We start from the raw sequence: 20,000 nt of genomic DNA, 5'->3' as shown, positions 1-20,000 counted from the left end.
GTATATATTTTTTTTTCTCTCGTTCATCCTCCTCTCATGTTTATTTTATATATACCTATGTGTGTGGGAATGTATGTTCTGTATGTACGTATGTATGAAGAAATGTATGCTATGGTATGTATGTGTGTATGCATGCATGAACGGATGGATGCATGATTTCTCTTTCTACTTTTATTATTACCTTTTCTTATTATCTTCATCTTCCTACCCTCGTCCCCTCATCTTCGTCTTCTTTTCACTTTCTTCTTCGTTTCCTTCCTCTAGTCCTTCATTTCACCTTCCCTTTCCTTCTGTTCCACCGTTTTATCTTCTTCCCCTTCCTCTTTTCCTTCCTCCTCCTCTTCTTCCTCACCCCTCTTCTTCATATTTATTTCTTCTTCATATCCCTTCTCTTATCTTTTTCCTTCCTCCCCTCTTCTTCCTCACTCCTATTCTTCATATTTATTTTTTCTTCATATCCCTCCTCTTATCTCTTGTTTCCCTCTTTTTTCTCCATTATTTCATCATCCTCCCCTTCCCCTTTCCTCCTCCCCATACCCGTCATTCTCCATCCCTCCCTCTCTTCTCCCTTTCCCTCACCTCAACCTCCTCAAAAACACAACAAATTAAAACAACAAAACTCCTTCTCATTGGCCAACTCCTTCCCCCACTCACCTTACGATTGGTCCATATTACAACACCCGTAACCCCTCCTCGGCCTGTGATTGGCGGAGAGTGTTAGGTAACCGAGGAGACCCATTCTGATTGGCTCGCTCAGTTTCTCTTGGATCGCGAATGGGTTGTTCTCTTTAACGTGACCTCCTGACCTTCTGTACCGTGTTCTCTCTAACTTCAGTGAATATGAGGTGGCAGATGTTTTGGCAGTAGTAGTAGTAGTAGTAGTAGTGGTGGTAGTGGTAGTGGTGATGGTGGTTGTAGTAGTAGCAGTAGTAGTGGTAGTAGTAGTAGTAGTGGTGGTTGTGGTGGTAGTAGTAGTAGTAGTAGTAGTAGTAGTAGTAGTAGTCGTAACAATTGTAGTTGTAGGAGGAGGAGAGGAGGAGGGAGAAAGAGAAGAAAAAAGAAAACTAGGAGGAGGATAAGGAGAATATTAGTAATAATGATAAGGAGGAGGAGGAGGAGTAAGGAAGGTGAAGAAGTAATTAAAATAGCAGAAATAGTAGTAGTAGTAGTAGTAGTAGTAGTAGTAGTAGTAGTAGTAGAATTAGACATAGCAGCAATAGTAATAGTAGTAGTAGTAGTAGTAGTAGTAGTAGTAGTAGTAGTAGTAGTAGTAGTAGTAGAATTAGACATAGCAGCAATAGTAATAGTAGTAGTAGTAGTAGTAGTAGTAGCAATAGCAACATTACCACAACTATTACAACCATCTGGCCGCATTATAATACATTTCACCTCGCATTATTAATTCTCTCCCGCCTGCTCATTTCCACCTAATAAGAGCAGCAATAGTTTTCCTTCCTTGTTTCATTATTGCTCGGAAAAGTCGGCGACGGACTTAGTGGAAAGTCTCGTCTGGCGTCTCCTTTTATTTATATATTTTTCTGTTTTTTTTTTTTTTTTTTTTTTTCGCTGCTCATTCCGTCACGTGGAGTTTATATTCAAATCACTCGCATTACTTTTTTTTTAAGGGGAGAGGGGGTCTTTTTTTTGGGGGGGGGTAAGGAGGACGAAACTCCCCCTAAAAAAATATAATTAAGAGTGAGGGGAGATGAGGGCAGAGGGGTGAGGGGAGATGGAGGAAAGGGAAGAGAGAGGGGGGTCATTTTTAGGGGGGGGGTCTTTCTTTTTTTAAGCGGGGACGAAAACCCAAAAAAGAATAAGGAGAGTGAGGGGAGATGAGGCGAAAGGGGGAAGGGGGGGGTCTTTTTTTGGGAGGGGAAATGGGGGAGGAAAACAAAAAAAATAAAAATAAATAAAGAGGAGTGAAAGTAAGTGTGATTCTGCTCCCCTCACGTCCACCTGACATTATGGTAATTTAAGGAGAGGAAAGGTGTGTGTGTGTGTGTGTGTGTGTGTGTGTGTGTGTGTGTGTGTGTGTGTGTGTGTGTGTGTGTGTGTGTGTGTGTGTGTCTCTCTCTCTCTCTCTCTCTCTCTCTCTCTCTCTCTCTCTCTCTCTCTCTCTCTCTCTCTCTCTCTCTCTCTCTCTCTCTCTCTCTCTCTCTCTCTCTCTCTTATCTATCTATCTATCTATCTATCATAAACAAATATTTTCCCCTTGCTTTCCCCTCATCAATTTCTCACATATTTCCCCTCACACTTCAATTCTCCCTCCCTCTCTCGCTCTTCCTCCTCCCCCTCTCCTCCTCTCCCCTCATCTTTATCTCACACTCACACTCCCCTCTTTTCCCCTAATCTGTTTCTCATATATTCCCCTCACTCGTCACTTATCCCTCCCTCTCCCTCTCCCCTCATTTCTCTCCCCTCTTTCCTCTCCCTTCATCTCTTATCTCGTCTCTTTCCCCTCATCCTCTTCTCATTTATTCCCCTCTTTCCCCTCATTCTGTTCTCATTTACTCCCCTCACACGTCACTGATCCCTCTCCTCTCCCTCTTCTCTCTCCCCTCTCTCCCCTCATTTCCTCTCTCACATACTACCACTCCCCTCAGCCTCTCTCTCTCTCTCTCTCTCTCTCTCTCTCTCTCTCTCTCTCTCTCTCTCTCTCTCTCGATGGCTCGTTCTCGCTCTCCCCTCGCCCATGCCTCATCAGGGGGGAAACATTTGGGTCCCCCCTTAAATAATTTCACTTAATCGCCACCGCCTGAAAGAAAACGGGAGTCAGTGTCGCCACTTGCATTATTTTGTTTCGTTTCTTGCATCTTATTTTTATCATTTCCTCCTCCCTTTTCCTCTCATTCAATATTTTATCCTCCTCCCCCCTTCGTCTTCTTCGTCCCCCTCTTCTCTCTTCTTCATCTTTTGTTTTCTTCCTCGTATCTTTTGTTTTTTTCATTCCCTTTCCTTCTCCATCGTTTCATCTTTCTCCCCTTCTTCTTCCTCCTCCTTCCTTCCTCCTCCTCCTTCTCCTCCCTTTACCCCTCATCTCCCTTCCTCCTCTTGCATAAATGTATTGTGTTTTTCCTACTTTTATTTTCTTTTTCTCATTCATTCCCGTTTATTTATTTGTATTTTTTCTTCTTTGTTTCTTTTATATCAAAGGGTGATGCGAAAACGGAAGAGGTGCAAAAAAGAACTGGGAAAGGCAAAAGAAGGGAGAGAGAGAGAGAGAGAGAGAGAGAGAGAGAGAGAGAGAGAGAGAGAGACAGACTATTTATCACGACTGACTGGCGTTTGATCTTCCTAGACAATACCTCTCTGAATGAACCTCCTCCTCCTCCTCCTCCTCCTCCTCGTCCTCCTCCTCCTCCTCCTCCTCCTCCTCCTCCCCCTCCATTCATTTCTTTCTTTCCTTCCACCCTCCCTCCCTTCCTCCCTCCCTCCTTCCCTTCCTAGACAACCTCCTGACTCATCTGTAAAAGGAAAAGAAGAAGAGGAAGAAGAAAGGGATTATGGAGATGACAATAGTAGTAATCATCATCATCATCACCATCATAATCATTATCTTTCATTGTTACCCATGAAATTAAAATGATCCCTAAGAACATGGAAATTAAGAAGGAAATATATAATCATAGTGAACAAAAATAGACAAATAAAAATAAATAAATAAAAATGAATGTATTGAACGTAACGGAACTTTCTTTATTAAATGTTTTTTTTTTTTTTGCTTCGTTTTGTTTATGATTTGAAAGAATAAATATAAAAAAAGTAATTGATATGTTTGTCAAGGAACGGAACCGAACTTTTTTTTTTCATTATATCACAGGCACATATACACTTTTTTTTGCGTATTTATATTTTAAGTTCTGATGGTAATTTATAGGAGGAAAACTAATATCACATTCAATAATAATAATAATGATAATAATAATAATAATGCTCTCTCTCTCTCTCTCTCTCTCTCTCTCTCTCTCTCTCTCTCTCTCTCTCTCTCTCTCTCTCTCTCTCTCTCTCTCTCTCTCTCTCTCTCTCTCTCTCTCTCTCTCTCTCTCTCTCAAATGAGAAGTTCTAGCATGTCAAAGATTCGGACAGGTGACATGTTTACCTGTGTGTGTGTGTGTGTGTGTGTGTGTGTGTGTGTGTGTGTGTGTGTATTCGTTTCTCTAATGCCGTCTATTTTATTATCGTCTATCCTATCATTCTCTCTCTCTCTCTCTCTCTCTCTCTCTCTCTCTCTCTCTCTCTCTCTCTCTCTCTCTCTCTCTCTCTCTCTCTCTCTCTCTCTCTCTCTCTCTCTCTCTCTCTCTCTCTCTCTCTCTCTCTCTCAACACGTCACCTCTACCTCCAGGTATCTCTCCCTATCTCTCTCTCTCGACACTTAACAATACCTCCTCCTCCTCCTCCTCCTCCTCCTCCTCCTCCTCCTCCTCCTCTTCCTCCTCCTCCTCTTCTTCCTCTTCCTCTTCCTTTTCCTACTCTTCGTAACGTCACTCTGATAATACAAGTAATTTCAACTCTCTCCCTTCTTCCCTATGTAGAAAGAGGAAGAGGAAGAGGAGAAGGAGGAGGAGGAGGAGGAGGAGGCTGGCGCAAATATTCTTCCTCCTCACCCAATCAGTGTGTGTGTGTGTGTGTGTGTGTGTGTGTGTGTGTGTTTCTGACGTATTCCAAACTTTTTCCTTCTTATTTTCCTCGTTTTCTTCTCCCTCCTCCTCCTATGTTTGATCCTTCTTTTTCTTTCCCTCTCCTCCTCTTCCTCCTCATTCTCCTCTTCCTTCTTTTATTTTATTTTTCTCTCTTCCTCCTCCATCTGCTTTATATTTTTTTCCTCACTAGCGATCTCCTCCTCCTCCTCCTACTACTACTGCTCCTCATACTGCTCCTCTTTTGACCCCAATCACGTGACCTTGACCTCATTTAAACCACTTTGACCTGACCTAAAAACATCTACTTGAGAGAGAGACAAGAAATTCGCAGCGTTTAGTTCTCTCTCTCTCTCTCTCTCTCTCTCTCTCTCTCTCTCTCTCTCTCTCTCTCTCTCTCTCTCTCTCTCTCTCTCTCTCTCTCTCTCTCTCTCTCTCTCTCTCTCTCTCTCTCTCTCTCTCTCTCTCTCTCTCTCTCTCTCTCTCTCTCTCTCTCTCTCTCTCTCTCTCTCTCTCTCTCTATCTATCTATCTATCTATCTATCTATCTATCTATCTATCTATCTTTATCTCTCTTCAGGTTATACATTTTGCGCTTGAGAGAGAAAGAGAAAGAAAGAAAGAAAGAAAAAAAAGAAAGGTGTGAGATTGATTAAAAGAAAGCAAAAAAGAAAAGGAAAACACATCAAAACATTCATTTAGCTTCTTTTATTTTGTATGTTCATGATTTTTTTTCTTTTTTGTAATTCCTCTTTTCTTTTTGCAGAACCTGAAGAACCAGATCATGACGACGAACCTCTGGGTGGAGCAGGTGAGTGGATATTTACCTGTTAATTAGAAGGTGTATCTATGTCGGTGTGTGGCTGTTTGTGGTCTATCTCTTGCGTTCTGTGCCTCTTTGTTCTCCTTCTTCTCCATCTCCTCCTCCTTCACTTCTTCCTTCTACCTTTCATCCTCTTCATATTCACAATCCTCTCCTCCTCCTCTTCCTCCGCTTTCATTTTGATTCTTCTACTTTCTCTTTCTCCTCTTATTCCGTTTTCTCTTCTTCATCATCCTTATCTCTATCCTCCTACTTCTCTTCCTCCTTTTCCTCCTCTTTCTATCCCTAATGCTCTCTTCCTCCTTTTTTCTCTTCCTTTTCCACTTCTTTTACTTTCTCCTCTTTTTGTATCTTCATCCTCCTCCTATTCCTCTTCCGTTTCCTCGTCGTCCTTTTTCATTTCTTCATTCTCCTTTTTTAATCATATATTTTTAGTTTCTCCTCTTTTTTTACCTTTTCCTCCCTTTCCTCTCCGTTGTCCTCTCCTCCTCCTCCTCCTCCTCCTCCTCCTCCTCCTCCTAACTCAGATCGTTACCCAACCGACAAGGGAAAATAATTTATTAGACCTAGTACTCGTGAGTGATTCCGAGCTCTCACGTGAATGTCATGTCATCGAAAAACTAGGTGGTTACGACGATTAACTAATTCGCCTTAAGATCAGAACAGACCATGAACTCCAAGATCCAAGATTCCAGACTGCAATAGAGCCAATTTTAATCTCGCTCGTAAGCTGCTAACCCAGACAACTTGGAAACCCATAAACTTCACTCCTGTGGGCGGCGCGTGGAACGGCTTCAAGAACAAACTCCTAGAGGTAGAGAGAACAACTGTTCCCATGAAGACTAGGAGAACAAATAATGCCATAAGCCCACCATAGATTACTACCCAAGTTCGACGGGCGATTAATTTAAAAAAGAGAAAATACAACTTGCTAATGGAAAACAGCACTTATGAGGCACGCGAACAGTACCATCAAAGCCTCAGAACTTGCAGAACTTTCATTCGACAGCGTAAACGCGACTATGAAAAGCAAATATCACGCGAAGCCAAGTCCAACCCGAAAAAGTTCTTCACGTATATAAGAATCAAAAAGAAGATAAAAAGCAATATCGGTCCCCTAAAAGATGAAAGTGACGTACTAACCCAGGACAGCAGACAAATGGTCGAAATCCTAAACAAAAACTTCGCGTCTGTGTTCACGGTCGAGAACACCCAGTCCGTACCCGAGAGCCCTACCCCACCGATGGGACTTACACCCCTAGAAATTGGTACAATCGACGAACGGTATGTGAAAAAGTACCTAGATAAATTCGAGACAAACAAGTCCACCGGACCCGACGACTTGTCACCCAGGCTGCTCAAGGAACTCAAGCAGCAAATCCTCAAGCCACTCACCGCCATCTATAATCTGACACTACAACAAAACAAAGTTATCGAAGACTAGAAGCAAGCGAACGTAACACCGATTTTCAAAAAGGGAGACAAAAGCGTGGCCTTAAACTACAGACCAACCAGCTTGACCTCAGTGGCGAGAAAAATTCTCGAAAAGATCATCAGAGACAAACTCGTTAGGTTCCTTGAAGACAACAACATCATTTCCGATGCTCAGCACGGTTTCAGGAATAAGCGCTCATGCTTAACCAACTTACTGGACTTCTTCCAAGGTATCTATGACAACTGGAATAATGATATCCCCAGTGATGTTGTATATCTAGACTTTCAAAAGCCTTTGACAAAGTACCACACGAAAGACTCCTCAAGAAACTTAAGTCGGCGGGGTTAGGCGACAATCTGACAGCGTGGATCAAAGACTGGCTCACTGAAAGAAAACAACGAGTTGTACTCAACGGACAGGCCTCCGAGTGACTCCCGGTCACAGGTGGAGTGCCACAGGGGTCAGTGCTGGGACCCATACTCTTCATTATATATATATATATATATATATATATATATATATATATATATATATATATATATATATATATATATATATATATATATATATATATATATATCAACGACATAGAACTAGGATTAAAATCCACTCTTTCAAAATTTGCCGACGACATAAAGATGGGTGGGAAGGCCCTCATGACAGCAGACTGCGAAATTATCCCGAGAGACCTGGACCAGATCACTCAGTGGTCAGAAAAATGGCAGATGTCCTTCAACACTACCAAATGTAAAGTAATGCATATCGGATCCAGAAACAGCAACTACACATACTACATGGGTGGCAAACCACTACAGGTAGTGCAAGAGGAAAGAGACCTCGGGGTCACAATCAACGGTGACTTGAAACAAACAAAACACTGCAAGTCCACCTCTAAGAAAGCCAATACGATGCTTGGGTTCATAGCGAGGAACCTCGAATACAAGACGCCGGGAGCTATGTTATCCTTGTATAATTCGCTGGTAAGACCCCACCTGGAATACGCCGTGCAATTCTGGTCTCGAAATTATAGGAAAGACATTGAGTTACTAGAGAGAGTACAGCGCCGCGCCACGAAGATGATACCATCACTGAGGATGAAGCCCTATGAAGAGCGATTCGAGCGACTCAACCTCTTCACGTTGGAAAAGAGACGACTGCGGGGAGACATGATACAAGTCTTTAAGTACCTGAACAAGCTCAGGAATGTTTATCACTCCAATCTCTTCACGCCACAAACAAACCTGAGGACAAGAAACAATGGAAAAACACTTCAAGCAAAGCGATGCAATACCGACGTCGGCAGGAGTTATTTCTCGAATGGAGTTGTTCGCCACTGGAACAGCCTTCCTGCAGAAACGGTTAGCGCAGAGACCATCAACTCCTTCAAGAAACGCATTGATCGCCATTTTGCTGCATCGGGATTGAACTGAACGTATCCAAGAGTAGGTACACAAATGCTTTAATCCTTCCCTGCAAGCCACTCCTGTGACTGACGGATTGATTAAATCACTGAAAGCAGGCAGCCTTGTAATGAGCCAACAAGCTTTCTGCTGCCTGCTAGTCCATGTTTCCATGTTTCCTCCTCCTCCTCCTCCTCCTCCTTCTCCTCTCCTCGGAAAAAGTAATATTAAAACTGTATAATTCGTTGGTTCGACCCCATCTAGAGTCCTGCGTACAGTTTTCGTCTCCCTATTACAGAAAAGACATAGAAAAGATGGAACGGGTTCAACGAAAAGTAACAAAGATGATTCCTAGGTTGAGAAATTCAGCCTATCAAAACGAAGAATGCGAGGCGATCTAATAGAAGTGTTTAAAATGTTTAAAGGATTCAGTGATATTAATGCGGAAGATTACTTTACAATTGATCAATCAAATAGAACAAGAAGAAATCACAATTTGAAGATGTGGTAAAAGATTCTCGTCGTACGAAGCTAAACACTTCTTCTTCAATCGAGTTGTTAATGTTTGGAACTCTCTACCCTGTGATGTCGTTGATAGTACAACAGTTACGGCCTTCAAGAATAGGTTAGACAAGTATTTTGAATCCAACCAGCAACTAAGATATTACTCATTGTTGTAATAACGTTAAGTTCTTTCGAATACTGGTGTCCTTGTCCGTTTTTATCGCCCGGTTAGTGGTAGCAGTAATGGTAGTTCTTTCCTCTTTCCTACATAATTTCCATGCAGTTTTTCCATGCTGCATGGTTCTTTTTCCTTTCCTGCCGGCTTTGGCTGGAGGGGTAGGGGGGTGGGGAGGAGCCTTCGGCTTTGCTGTCCTTCATCTTTCACTTTTGATTAGAGAGTTAGTGTAGCTTGTCACAAACAGCCTCGTAAGGACCAGCAGGTCTGCTGTTGTTTGTTCTTACATAAGAACATAAGAACGTAAGAAGTCTGCAAGAGGCCGGTTGGCCTATACAAGGCAGCTATTGTACACTCAACCCCACCTTACCTCACCATCCATGGCTTTATCTAACCTCTTCTTGAATGTATCTACGGTATTGGCACCCACAACATGGCTCCCAAGCCTGTTCCATTCGTCCACCACTCTATTGGTGAACCAATTCTTGCCTATGTCTTTGTTGAATCTGAATTTGTCTAACTTAAAACCATTGCCACGCGTCCTACCTGGTTCTTTAACTATCAAAATCTTATTGACATCCCCTTTATTAAAGCCCTTCATCCATTTATAAACTTCGATCAAGTCTCCTCGCAACCTTCGCCTTTCTAGAGAGTGTAGATTTAAATGCTTCAGCCTGTCTTCATAAGGCAAGTTTCTCACCCCCTGAATCATCTTTGTCATCCTCCTCTGTACAGATTCTAACATCTTGATATCCATTCTATAGTAGGGGGACCTGAACTGAACTGCATAATCGAGATGAGGTTTAACTAGTGCTAAGTAAAGTTTGAGGATGACTTCAGCGCTCCTATTGCTTACGCTCCTTGAGATGAAACCAAGTACTCTGTCCGATTTTTAGCCTGAATGCATTGAACCCTAGGACGGAGGTCAGCGCTCACTAGGACGCCTAAGTCTCTCTCACGCCCAGACCTGCTTAGAAGAGTGTCATTTAAGGAGTAGTTGTGTAAGGGGTTATTCCTGCCTACACTCAAAATGCTACACTTCCCGACATTGAATTCCATCTGCCACTTCCCCGCCCAATAATATAGTCTGTCATGCTCATCCTGGAGCACGGTAGCGTCCCTGTCTGATTGGATTACTCTACCGATCTTGGTATCATCTGCGAACTTACTGACATCACTACTAATTCCTGTGTCTAAGTCATTGATGTAAATAATTAAAGGCAGAGGACCCAGCACCGACTCTTGTGGTACTCCACTCGTAACACTGCCCCATTCAGATTTTTTACCATTGATTTGCACTCTCTGCTTCCTACCACTAAGCCACGCCCTGATCCAGTTCAAAACTTTCCCATCTACGCCGTGAGCCTGTAATTTTATTAATAACCGGTGATGAAGGACTTTGTCGAACGCTCTACTGAAATCTAAATACAATATGTCATAGTTTTCATCTCTGTCAACCGCCTCGATTACTTTAGTGTAAAAGGACAACAGGTTAGTAAGGCAAGACCTACCCTTTATGAACCCATGCTGTGAATCATGAATTAAATTATGCTTCTCTAGATGGTCCCGAATGCTCCCGGCTATAAATGACTCCAACATCTTTCTTACAACTGATGTTAAGCTAATTGGGCGATAATTTGAGGTGGCTGACTTGTCTCCCTCTTTGAAAATCGGCGTCACATTAGCTACTTTCCATTGACTGGGCACATACCCAGAATTTACCGACATCTTAAAGAAATCGGTAAGAGGGCCACTAAGGACCTCCTTGCACTCTTTCAGAACCCTTTGTGTTTCTTTGTGTTCCTCCTCCTCCTCCTCCTCCTCCTCCTCCTCCGCATCATCATCACCATCATCATCATCATCATCATCATCATACTTATACTCCTTCTCCTCTCCCTCCTTCGTTCCTAGCTGATGTGAAGTATTCTTATTTTTCATTTTTACTTAATCTGATTTTACTTACTACCCAGACCTCTCTCTCTCTCTCTCTCTCTCTCTCTCTCTCTCTCTCTCTCTCTCTCTCTCTCTCTCTCTCTCTCTCTCTCTCTCTCTCTCTCTCTCTCTCTCTCTCTCTCTCTCTCTCTCTCTCTCTCTCTCTCTCTCTCTCTCTCTCTCTCTCTCTCTCTCTCTCTCTCTCTCTCTCTCTCTCTCTCTCTCTCTCTCTCTCTCTCTCTCTCTCTCTCTCTCTCTCTCTCTCTCTCTCTCTCTCTCTCTCTCTCTCTCTCTCTCTCTCTCTCTCTCTCTCTCTCTCTCTCTCTCTCTCTCTCTCTCTCTCTCTTATTTTTATTTTAACATCAAGATACAATGCTGTACATATGACAAAAAGGGGCGGGGAAATTGTCTCCATGCTAAAGACGACCTCTGTCTTGAGGTCGCCTATCTTAAAGCATTGTCACAAGTGTTGTGAAGTGCTTGTGCTCAGGCGGATGTGACTAGGGCGGGTAAGTGCGACACCAGGCATGAGCCGCCACCTTCACCTACTGGGTGTTCATTGCCCTAACGCCCACTTCACCCGTGAAGGCGTTCCACAGGTGGGCCGTGGCACTCGTGAAGGCCCTCTGGCACCTGGCTGTGCGGCTTCTCGGGATTTCAAGGAGGAGGTCGTTAGCCACCGCCGCTCTCGTGGTGTGCTGGCTTCTCCTCCAAGGGACCCGTAGTGCCGCCAGGTGAGGTGTGTGTTGGACCTGGGCCTTGTGTAGGACTGTGATGGCACCGACCCTTCTCCGGTGCCCGAGGCTGTCGAGCATGCAGCGGGGGACGTCCTACTGGTGATGTAGCAGCTGTCGATGTTGCCGCTGCCGCCACTGGTGTCCATGTGGTCGCTGATGCTGAAGGCTGCAGGCATCGCGGATGAGTCGCTCTGCCCTCCTCTTCACTCTGTCCAGCAGCGAGAGGTGACATTGGGCACTACTCATCCAGGAGAGAGGGGAGTATTCCATGACGGGCCTCACCTGGGCTTTGTACAGCCTCAGGAGGCCGTCTGCGTCGAGCAGGTGCCGCACGCAACGCAGGAGTGTCACCCTCAGGGAGGCTCTGCGCGCCACACACTCCAGGTGGCGGTCGAAACTGAGTCTGGAGTCGACCTCCACCCCCAGGATGTTGATGGAGTCCTTGATGACCAGGGTGTCGTCCCCAAACTTCAGCCGTCCCTGCAGGAGTCTGGCGTCCTCCCCCGAACGCGATATGACCATGGCCTGGGTCTTCTCGGCAGCAAACTTGACTTGCCAACATCGTCCCCAGGCCATGATGTCACCAAGATGGCGGTTGGTGGCTTCGATCACGTCCGCAGTTTCCTCCCTGGTGTAGCTGTGGGACAGGGTGCAGTCGTCGGCGTAGGCTGAGGCCACTGGTAGGCCACGGAGCAGCTCGTCGAAGTATGCGTTCCAAAGAATCGGGCCCAGTACCGATCCTTGTGGAACGCTGGCAGTGACTGGGTAACTGCCTGACGTGCACCCGTTCACCACTACCCTCAGACTCCGGCCGTGCAGCTAGCTCGAAAAACAGCTGCAGCAGTTGCCCTGTGATGCCGAGCTGTTCGAGCTTGACCAGGAGAACCCTGTACCACACACAGTCGAATGCCCCAGCAATATCTAGGGCAACAACAAGTGAGGGGCGATCAGAGTCCAGGGCGTCATGCCAAGACTTACTGAGCAGGAGGAGGAGGTCTGATGCCGAGCGACCTCTCCTGAACCCGACCCCCCCCCCCTTCTCTCTCTCTCTCTCTCTCTCTCTCTCTCTCTCTCTCTCTCTCTCTCTCTCTCTCTCTCTCTCTCTCTCTCTCTCTCTCTCTCTCTCTCTCTCTCTCTCTCTCTCTCTCTCTCTCTCTCTCTCTTTTTATTTGAACTGACAATCTGTAGTACACAACATATTTGTTTTTGTCGACGACACTTTATGCGATCGTTCGTAACGAGAAGCATATGTTTCACTGTGCACTTTTCAGGGTTTAAAATGTCACTTTTTCTTGTGCATTATTTCAAAAGCACTTTACACTTGTTCACTGTGGTGTGGGGCATGTTTTTCGCCACCTGTGAGCAGCCACTTTTACCTGCTGGGTGGACATTTCCCTCACTGTTGGCCCTGCTGCCGTGAACGTGTTCCACAGGCGGGACACCCTGGAGGTGAATGTCCTCTGGTGCTGGCTGGCGCGTGACCTTGGCACCCCGACCTGCTCGTGGCTGGAGAGTACCGTTCTCGTATCTCTCACAGCCTCTCGCGGGGGTAGCCTCAGTCTCGCCAGGTGTGGTACTCCTTGTACCTGGGCCTTGTGGAACACCACCAGCGCAGCGACGTCCCGGCGGTGCTCCAGAGTGTCTAGAGGTATAATATCCTGAGGGGGCGGCTGGGGGTTGTTCTCCTGTAACAGTCGCTGCACCCGTCGCTCCACCTTGTCCAGTCTCTGCAGGTGTGTGGCAGCGCTGGACATCCAGGTCAGAGCCCCGTACTCCAGGTAGGGTCTTACCTGGGCCTTGTAGAGGAGCATAATTCCTCGCTTGTCGAGGAAATTAGCCACTCTACGAAAGGCAGAGACACGTAGGGAGGCTTGGTGGGCGACGTCTTTCAGGTGGCGGTCGAAGCGCAGCTCTCGGTCCATGTCCACTCCGAGGATCCTGACGTAATCCTGGAGCTGGAGGGTGACGGAGCCAAACATCACCCTTCCTTCGACAGCTTGTGTGGCTGCCGGAGACCGAGAGATCACCATCGCCTGAGTCTTCTCAGGAGCAAAGTTCACCTGCCAGCGCTCCCCCCACTCCCGTATCAAGCGTAGTTGCTGGTTGACGTCAGCAACCGCTTGCTGGCTTTCTTGGCGAGGGTAGGAGAGGGAGAGCGTGCAGTCGTCAGCATATGCAGAGATTGCTAGCAGACTCCTGAGAAGGTCGTCGATGTACAGATTCCAGAGGACAGGTCCCAGCACAGATCCCTGAGGGACTGAGGCACCCACTGGGAGGTCCTTGGACTGCTGGCCGCCGACGACGACGTGGAGGCTTCTTCCTTGAAGGTAGTCGCTCATCAGCATCAGCAGGTGTCCTTGGATGCCTTTGGCACGAAGCTTCTCCAGCAAGCCCGCGTGCCACACCCGGTCAAAAGCACCCGCGATGGCGAGAGTGACGACAATGGTATCCAGGCCGGTGTCTAGTGAGTCCTGCCAATCCCTTGAGAGGAGCGGCAGGAGGTCTGAAGTGGAGCGACCAGATCTGAACCCAAACTGCTGGTCAGTAATGAGGGCGTTGCTCTCGAGGTGGCGGGTGATGGTCTCCACCACTATTCTCTTGAAGATTTTTCCAACAATAGACAGGAGGGAGATAGGCCTGTAGTTGGCAGGGTCAGATCTGGCCCGCTTTTTGTGAACCGGCACCACGCGAGCCTCCTTCCATATAGAGGGCCAGGTGTTCTCCCGGACATAGGCCCCGAACACCTCCGAGAGGGGTCCTGCCAGCTCACTGGAGCAGTGACGCAGCACATGTGGGCTAACGTTGTCAGGACCAGTGGCCTTCCTGACGTCCACCGCTCTTAGAAGGCGCTCCACTTGCTCCCGGTGTACCGCAACCTCTGTCATGGTCTGGTTGCATTCCTGTGGCAGTTGTGGTGGAGGTCTGGTGGGGTCGGCGACCGACATCTTGGCAGAGAAGAGGTCAGCCAGGAGCTCTGTCTTCTCCCTGCTGCTGGTGCCTGTGGTGCCGTCCTGCTTGGTGCTGGGAGTGATTGTTTCTTGGTGGCTGCTGCCTTGCTTTTCCTTAACAAGGGTCCACCAGGTCTTGCTGCCCACCCCTGGCCCGCACAGCTTGGCGCGGAGGTCTCTTTCCCACCTCCGTTTCGCCCATTTACTGGTGGCCACCATATTTTTGCGCGCCGCTCGATGCAGGGCTTTGTTGCGGTGGGTTGGGTTCCTTTTATAGCGGAGCCACGCAGAATATTTTCTTTCTGCAGCAAGGCGGCAGCGGTAACCAAACCAGGGCTGATCGGTGGGCTTGGAGGTATACTGGCGGTGTGGGATGTGCTCTCGTTGGAGAACTTTGAGCCGTTCAGTATAGGCCTTCGCTATGGGCTCTGCTCGCCCAGACAGAAGGGTGTGTCAGTCTGTCTGTTGCAGGTCTCTTTTAAGGGAGGGCCAGTCAGCTCTGTCCCACAGCCAGATGGTGTGGGAAGTGGCCGTCTGCTCGGGTCAGGATGGCGTGGTGGTCAGAGCTGCCAACCGGCCCAAGCTGTTGGCACATGACCCTGCCCTCTCCCAGGTCCGAGATAACGGGGTCCAGCGTCCCGCCTCGCTCATGGGTTGGGAAGGTGACATGATCTGTCAGACCCTGCATCGTCAGGAGATTCTCGTAGGCGGCTCCCTCCATGTGCTGGTTTAAGTCCCCGTCGCCCATGATTAGGACGTGCCTGCAGCGATGGCGAGTCAGCAGGTCATCCATTTGCTCAGTCAGAAAATCCAGGGGGGCAGGCCCTTGCCTTGGGAGGCGGTACATGGCACATAGGAGGAGGGCAGTGCCATCTGCCAGAATTACTTTGAGAAACACCGCCTCTGTCGTGGGTGGTGTCTCTACTTCAAGTCTCTGGGCCTGCACTCCTTCCTTGAGGCACACTGCCACACCGCCGCCTTGTCTTCCCTGCCGGTCTCTCCTGATCCAGTGGGTGTAGCCTGGAATCCTGCCGAAGGATAACTCCACCTCACTGTTGAGCCACGTTTCAGTCACTTCAGCTATGTACACGCGGTGCCTCAGGACAAAGCTGTGCGGAGGCCTCGCACGTTGGCGGAGAGAAGCACCAGCTGGTGACGAGTCCTCGGCGTGTCTGCCATCCTACCTGAGTTGGTGATGGCAGACACGCCGAGGACACACACACACACAAACACACACACACACACACACACACACTCTCTCTCTCTCTCTCTCTCTCTCTCTCTCTCTCTCTCTCTCTCTCTCTCTCTCTCTCTCTCTCTCTCTCTCTCTCTCTCTCTCTCTCTCTCTCTCTCTCTCTCTCTCTCTCTCTCTTTGCACCTGGCAAAAATACGTCTATGATCTCCAGACTTTTCCTTTCAAGTCTCTCGTTCTTGAAGTTTAGAGGAGGAAGTTTGGAAGCCAGAGAGAGAATTTTTAAGGCACCGCATAAATAATAATAATAATAATAATAATAATAATAATAATAATAATAATAATAATAATAATAATAATAATAGTAATAAGAAAAAGATGGAGATGAAGATGAAGATGATGGAGATGGAAATGAAGAAAAGATAAGAAGATGAAGGTGAAGAAGAAAAAAAAGAAAATAAGAGTAAGAATAAGAACAGAAATAGATGAATATGTAAAAGAAAAAGATGATGATTATGATGAAAAAGAAGAAGAAATAGAAGAACAAGAACAAGAAGATGAAAATGACGAAGAGGAAGAAAAAGAAGAATAAGAAGTAGAAAAAGAAAGACGAGGAAGTAGAAAAAGAAGAAAAGAAGAAAAATAAAACTAGTAATACAGATAATAATGATAATAATAATAATAATAATAATAATAATAATAATAATAATAATAATAATAATAATAATAATAATGATAATAATAATGGTAATGGAAATAACAATAATAGTTCCGTTTTTATCTATTTTTTTGGTTTACAGTAACTCGTTCTATTTATATATAAAATAAATTAGCTACCGTAAATTTTATTCCCTCGTTTTTCATCGCGCTATTTTCAACGTAAATCTCGTTTCGTTCATTCGTAACTTCGTCGGGCGCCGCGCATTTTTTTATTTTATGACTTAATCTCGTGATGAAACTGAAACCACACACACACACACACACACACACACACACACACACACACACACACACACACACAGAGAGAGAGAGAGAGAGAGAGAGAGAGAGAGAGAGAGAGAGAGAGGAGGAGGAGGAGGAAGAGGAGATAGACTTTGAGGATATATTAATAAGATAGACTGATAAAAAAAAGAATAAAGTACAAAATCACACACACACACACACACACACACACACACACACACACCTGGAAGTACACACCTGTTGATTGCATATTCCATACCTTACTTAACAAATTTACCTGCGTGTTCCTTGCTTGCCTCCTCCTCCTCCTCCTCCTCCTCCTCCTCCTCCTCCTCTTCCTCCTCATCCTCGTCCTCCTCCTCCTCCTCCTCCTCCTCCTCCTTATCTGCCTCCTCCTCCTCCTCCTCCTTTACCACCCTCCTTCTTTCCCTCCTTCCGTATCAGTTTTCCCTCTTTTCTTCTTCCATATCCGCCCTCTCTCCTTTTTTTTTATCTATGTGCACTCTTAAACTTCTCTATTTCTTAACTCCTTCTTTCCTTTTTCTTTCTTATTTCCTTCCTTCCCTCCTCTTTCTTTTTCCGTTATTCCTTCTTTCCATATCATTTTCCTTTTTTTTAATTCATATACTCCTTTTTTCTTTTTTATCTACTTATTTCCTATAAAACTTTTCTTTGTCTTCACTCCTTTTTTCCTTTCTTCCTTCCTCCTTTCCTTCTTCACTTCTCTTTTCCTTTCTTCCTTTCTTATTTCCTTCCTTCCTTCCTTTCTTTCCTCTTCTTTCGTATATTGTGTTTCCTTTCTTCCCTTCCTTCTTCCTCCAATTTCGTTCTCCATTTTCCTCTTACACCCTATTTTTCGTATTCTTTTTCACCTAACTATCCCATTTACTCCCTTTTTTACGCTTTCTCTAGTTTAATATATTTTTATTACTTTAGTTTCCCTTCTTTTTTTTTTTCTCTCTCACACATCCTGTTCAAGTATTCTCAGACTCGCTCATGAAACCACTTTGCCTCACAGATTCTCTCTCTCTCTCTATCTCTATCTATCTCATTCTTGTCCTTCATTTTCCTAGGTACATATTTTTCTTTCTTTTCTATTTGCTTTCTTTCTCCTTTTTATCGTTCATTTCCCTTTCCTTTTCTGCTTTCTCACCTTTCTTTATTTTTTTGTGAATTTTCTTTGTTCGTTTCTCTTTTTCTTTTTTTCTTTATCTTCCTACTTCCTCTCTCTCTGCATCTTTTTTTCCATTTTAATTTAGTTTCTCCTTTTTTCTCTCTTTCTCTTTCTCTTTCTCTCATCCCTTATTCCTCCCTACTGTAACCCTCTTTTCTCTTTCTTTCCCTTTCCTCTCTTTTTTTATCATTCAGCTCTTCTCTCCACTCCTTACTCCTATTCTCTATTCTTGTAAGTACCTATTCTCTCTCTCTCTCTCTCTCTCTCTCTCTCTCTCTCTCTCTCTCTCTCTCTCTCTCTCTCTCTCTCTCTCTCTCTCTCTCTCTCTCTCTCTCTCTCTGCCCCCCACCCCTAGAATCTGTAGAAAACATTGACTAATCGCTCTCGTTTTCGTTTCCTCTATTCGTTATCTTTTTTTTATTAAACTGAAAAAAAACTTTGGCCTCAGTCCCTCAGGATTTAGGGTACGGAGAGAGAGAGGGAGAGGGAGAGGGAGAGGGAGAGGGAGTGAGTGTGAGAGTGAGTGTGAGTGAGTGAGTGAGTGAAAGTAAATGAGAGAGAGAGAGAGAGAGAGAGATAGAGAGAGAGAGAGACAGACAAACAGACAGACAGACAGACAGACAGACAGACAGACAGAGAGAGAGAGAGAGGTCGTGTAAGAACCTTTCCAGACTTACTACCGACAGAGAGAGAAAAGGGGAAACTGAATGAGAGAGAGAGAGAGAGAGAGAGAGAGAGAGAGAGAGAGAGAGAGAGAGAATTACAAAAATAAATAATAAACCAAAGGGAGGGATACGAAAAAAGGAAAAGGAGAAACGTGATAAACAAAGGAAGCAGAGCAAATTGAGGACAAATTGTGGGGGAGAAATGAAAGGGAATAAGACGAAGGGAAAAAGACGGATAATGGAGAAGAGAGAGAGAGAGAGAGAGAGAGAGAGAGAGAGAGAGAGAGAGAGAGAGAGAGAGAGAGAGAGAGAGAGAGAGAGAGAGAGAGAGTGTGTGTGTGTGTGTGTGTGTGTGTGTGTGTGTGTGTGTGTGTGTGTGTGTGTGTGTGTGTGTGTGTGTGTGTGTGTGTGTGTGTAAATATTTCCTTTTTTTTCCTTTGTTTATTTCTTTGTTTCTCGTTTATTTGTTCACCTAAAGAATGTATTTGTATGTTTTTTTTTCTATTTTTTTATCATTTTCTTCGTTTTCGTATAATATCTTCAGCAGTTTTGTCTGTCTATCTATCTATCTATCTATTAATCTATCTATGTATCTATCATTTGTTTGAGTTTATATATCATCCTTTGCATTATGTTCTATTTGAAATAATAGAAAAATAAGGAAAAAAATAAGAAAAAGTGAGAATATTCGTACAAAGCTATCTGAATGTGTTTAAAAAATTAGGAAAAAATAAAGAAGAGCGAAAATATTTATTCGTACATGTCTGAACGTGTTGGAAAGGATATATCATGCGCTCAGATTCACACCACTCCGTTCACCTTTATATCTTTCCTAGAACAAATAACACTGAAAAAAAATAAAACGTATGAAAGAGAGAAACTAAATTAAAGTGAAAGAAAAAGAAAAGGCAGAGAGAGGAAATAGAAAGATAATGAATGGAAATAAAATGGAAATGAGAAGGAGAACCCACAAAAAAATAAAGAAGAATGAGAAAGCAGAAAATAAAAGAAAACAGGAAAAAGATAAAGAAGAAAGAAAACATGAATATATAAAAGTGAAAGAGAAGAGTTGTGTAACTAGGAGAATGAAGGACAAGAGAGAGAGAGAGAGAGAGAGAGAGAGAGAGAGAGAGAGAGAGAGAGAGAGACGAAACAGATGGCCAAAGCGGTAACAAGAGGAAGAAGAAGAAGAGGAGGAGGAGGAGAAGGAGAAGGAAGAAGAAGAAGAGGAGGAGGAGGAAGTAGAGAAAACAAATCGAAGGGATGGAAAGGGGAATGTTGGAGAGAAAATATGTATATAGCAATTAAAGGAAAGGAATGGAGGAAAGAAAGGAAAAAAGAAAGAAAATAAATAAAGAAAAAAGTAAAATATTTTGGAAACGATAAGAGAATGGCGAGCGAGAGAGAGAGAGAGAG

General features: G+C 44.8%; 1 protein-coding gene across 4 annotated transcripts in view; it reads left to right on the top strand.

Moving 5' to 3' along the window:
- Nucleotides 1-5,407: 5,407 nt before the first annotated feature.
- The window catches only part of LOC126995917 (acetylcholine receptor subunit alpha-like), a 57,009-nt gene continuing 42,416 nt past the window's right edge, over nt 5,408-20,000 (top strand). For all 4 annotated transcript variants that reach the window (XM_050855816.1, XM_050855814.1, XM_050855815.1 and 1 more), the window contains exon 1: nt 5,408-5,447. In XM_050855816.1, the coding sequence (XP_050711773.1) occupies nt 5,421-5,447 (27 nt within the window). In that variant the 5' untranslated portion in view covers nt 5,408-5,420. The remainder of the gene's footprint in view (nt 5,448-20,000) is intronic.

This window comes from Eriocheir sinensis, chromosome 9 (assembly GCF_024679095.1).
Source record: "Eriocheir sinensis breed Jianghai 21 chromosome 9, ASM2467909v1, whole genome shotgun sequence".
Taxonomy (NCBI): Eukaryota; Metazoa; Arthropoda; class Malacostraca; order Decapoda; family Varunidae; genus Eriocheir; species Eriocheir sinensis.
The sequence above is the reverse complement of the archived record's forward strand: the minus strand, read 5'-3'. Positions and strand labels throughout refer to the sequence as shown.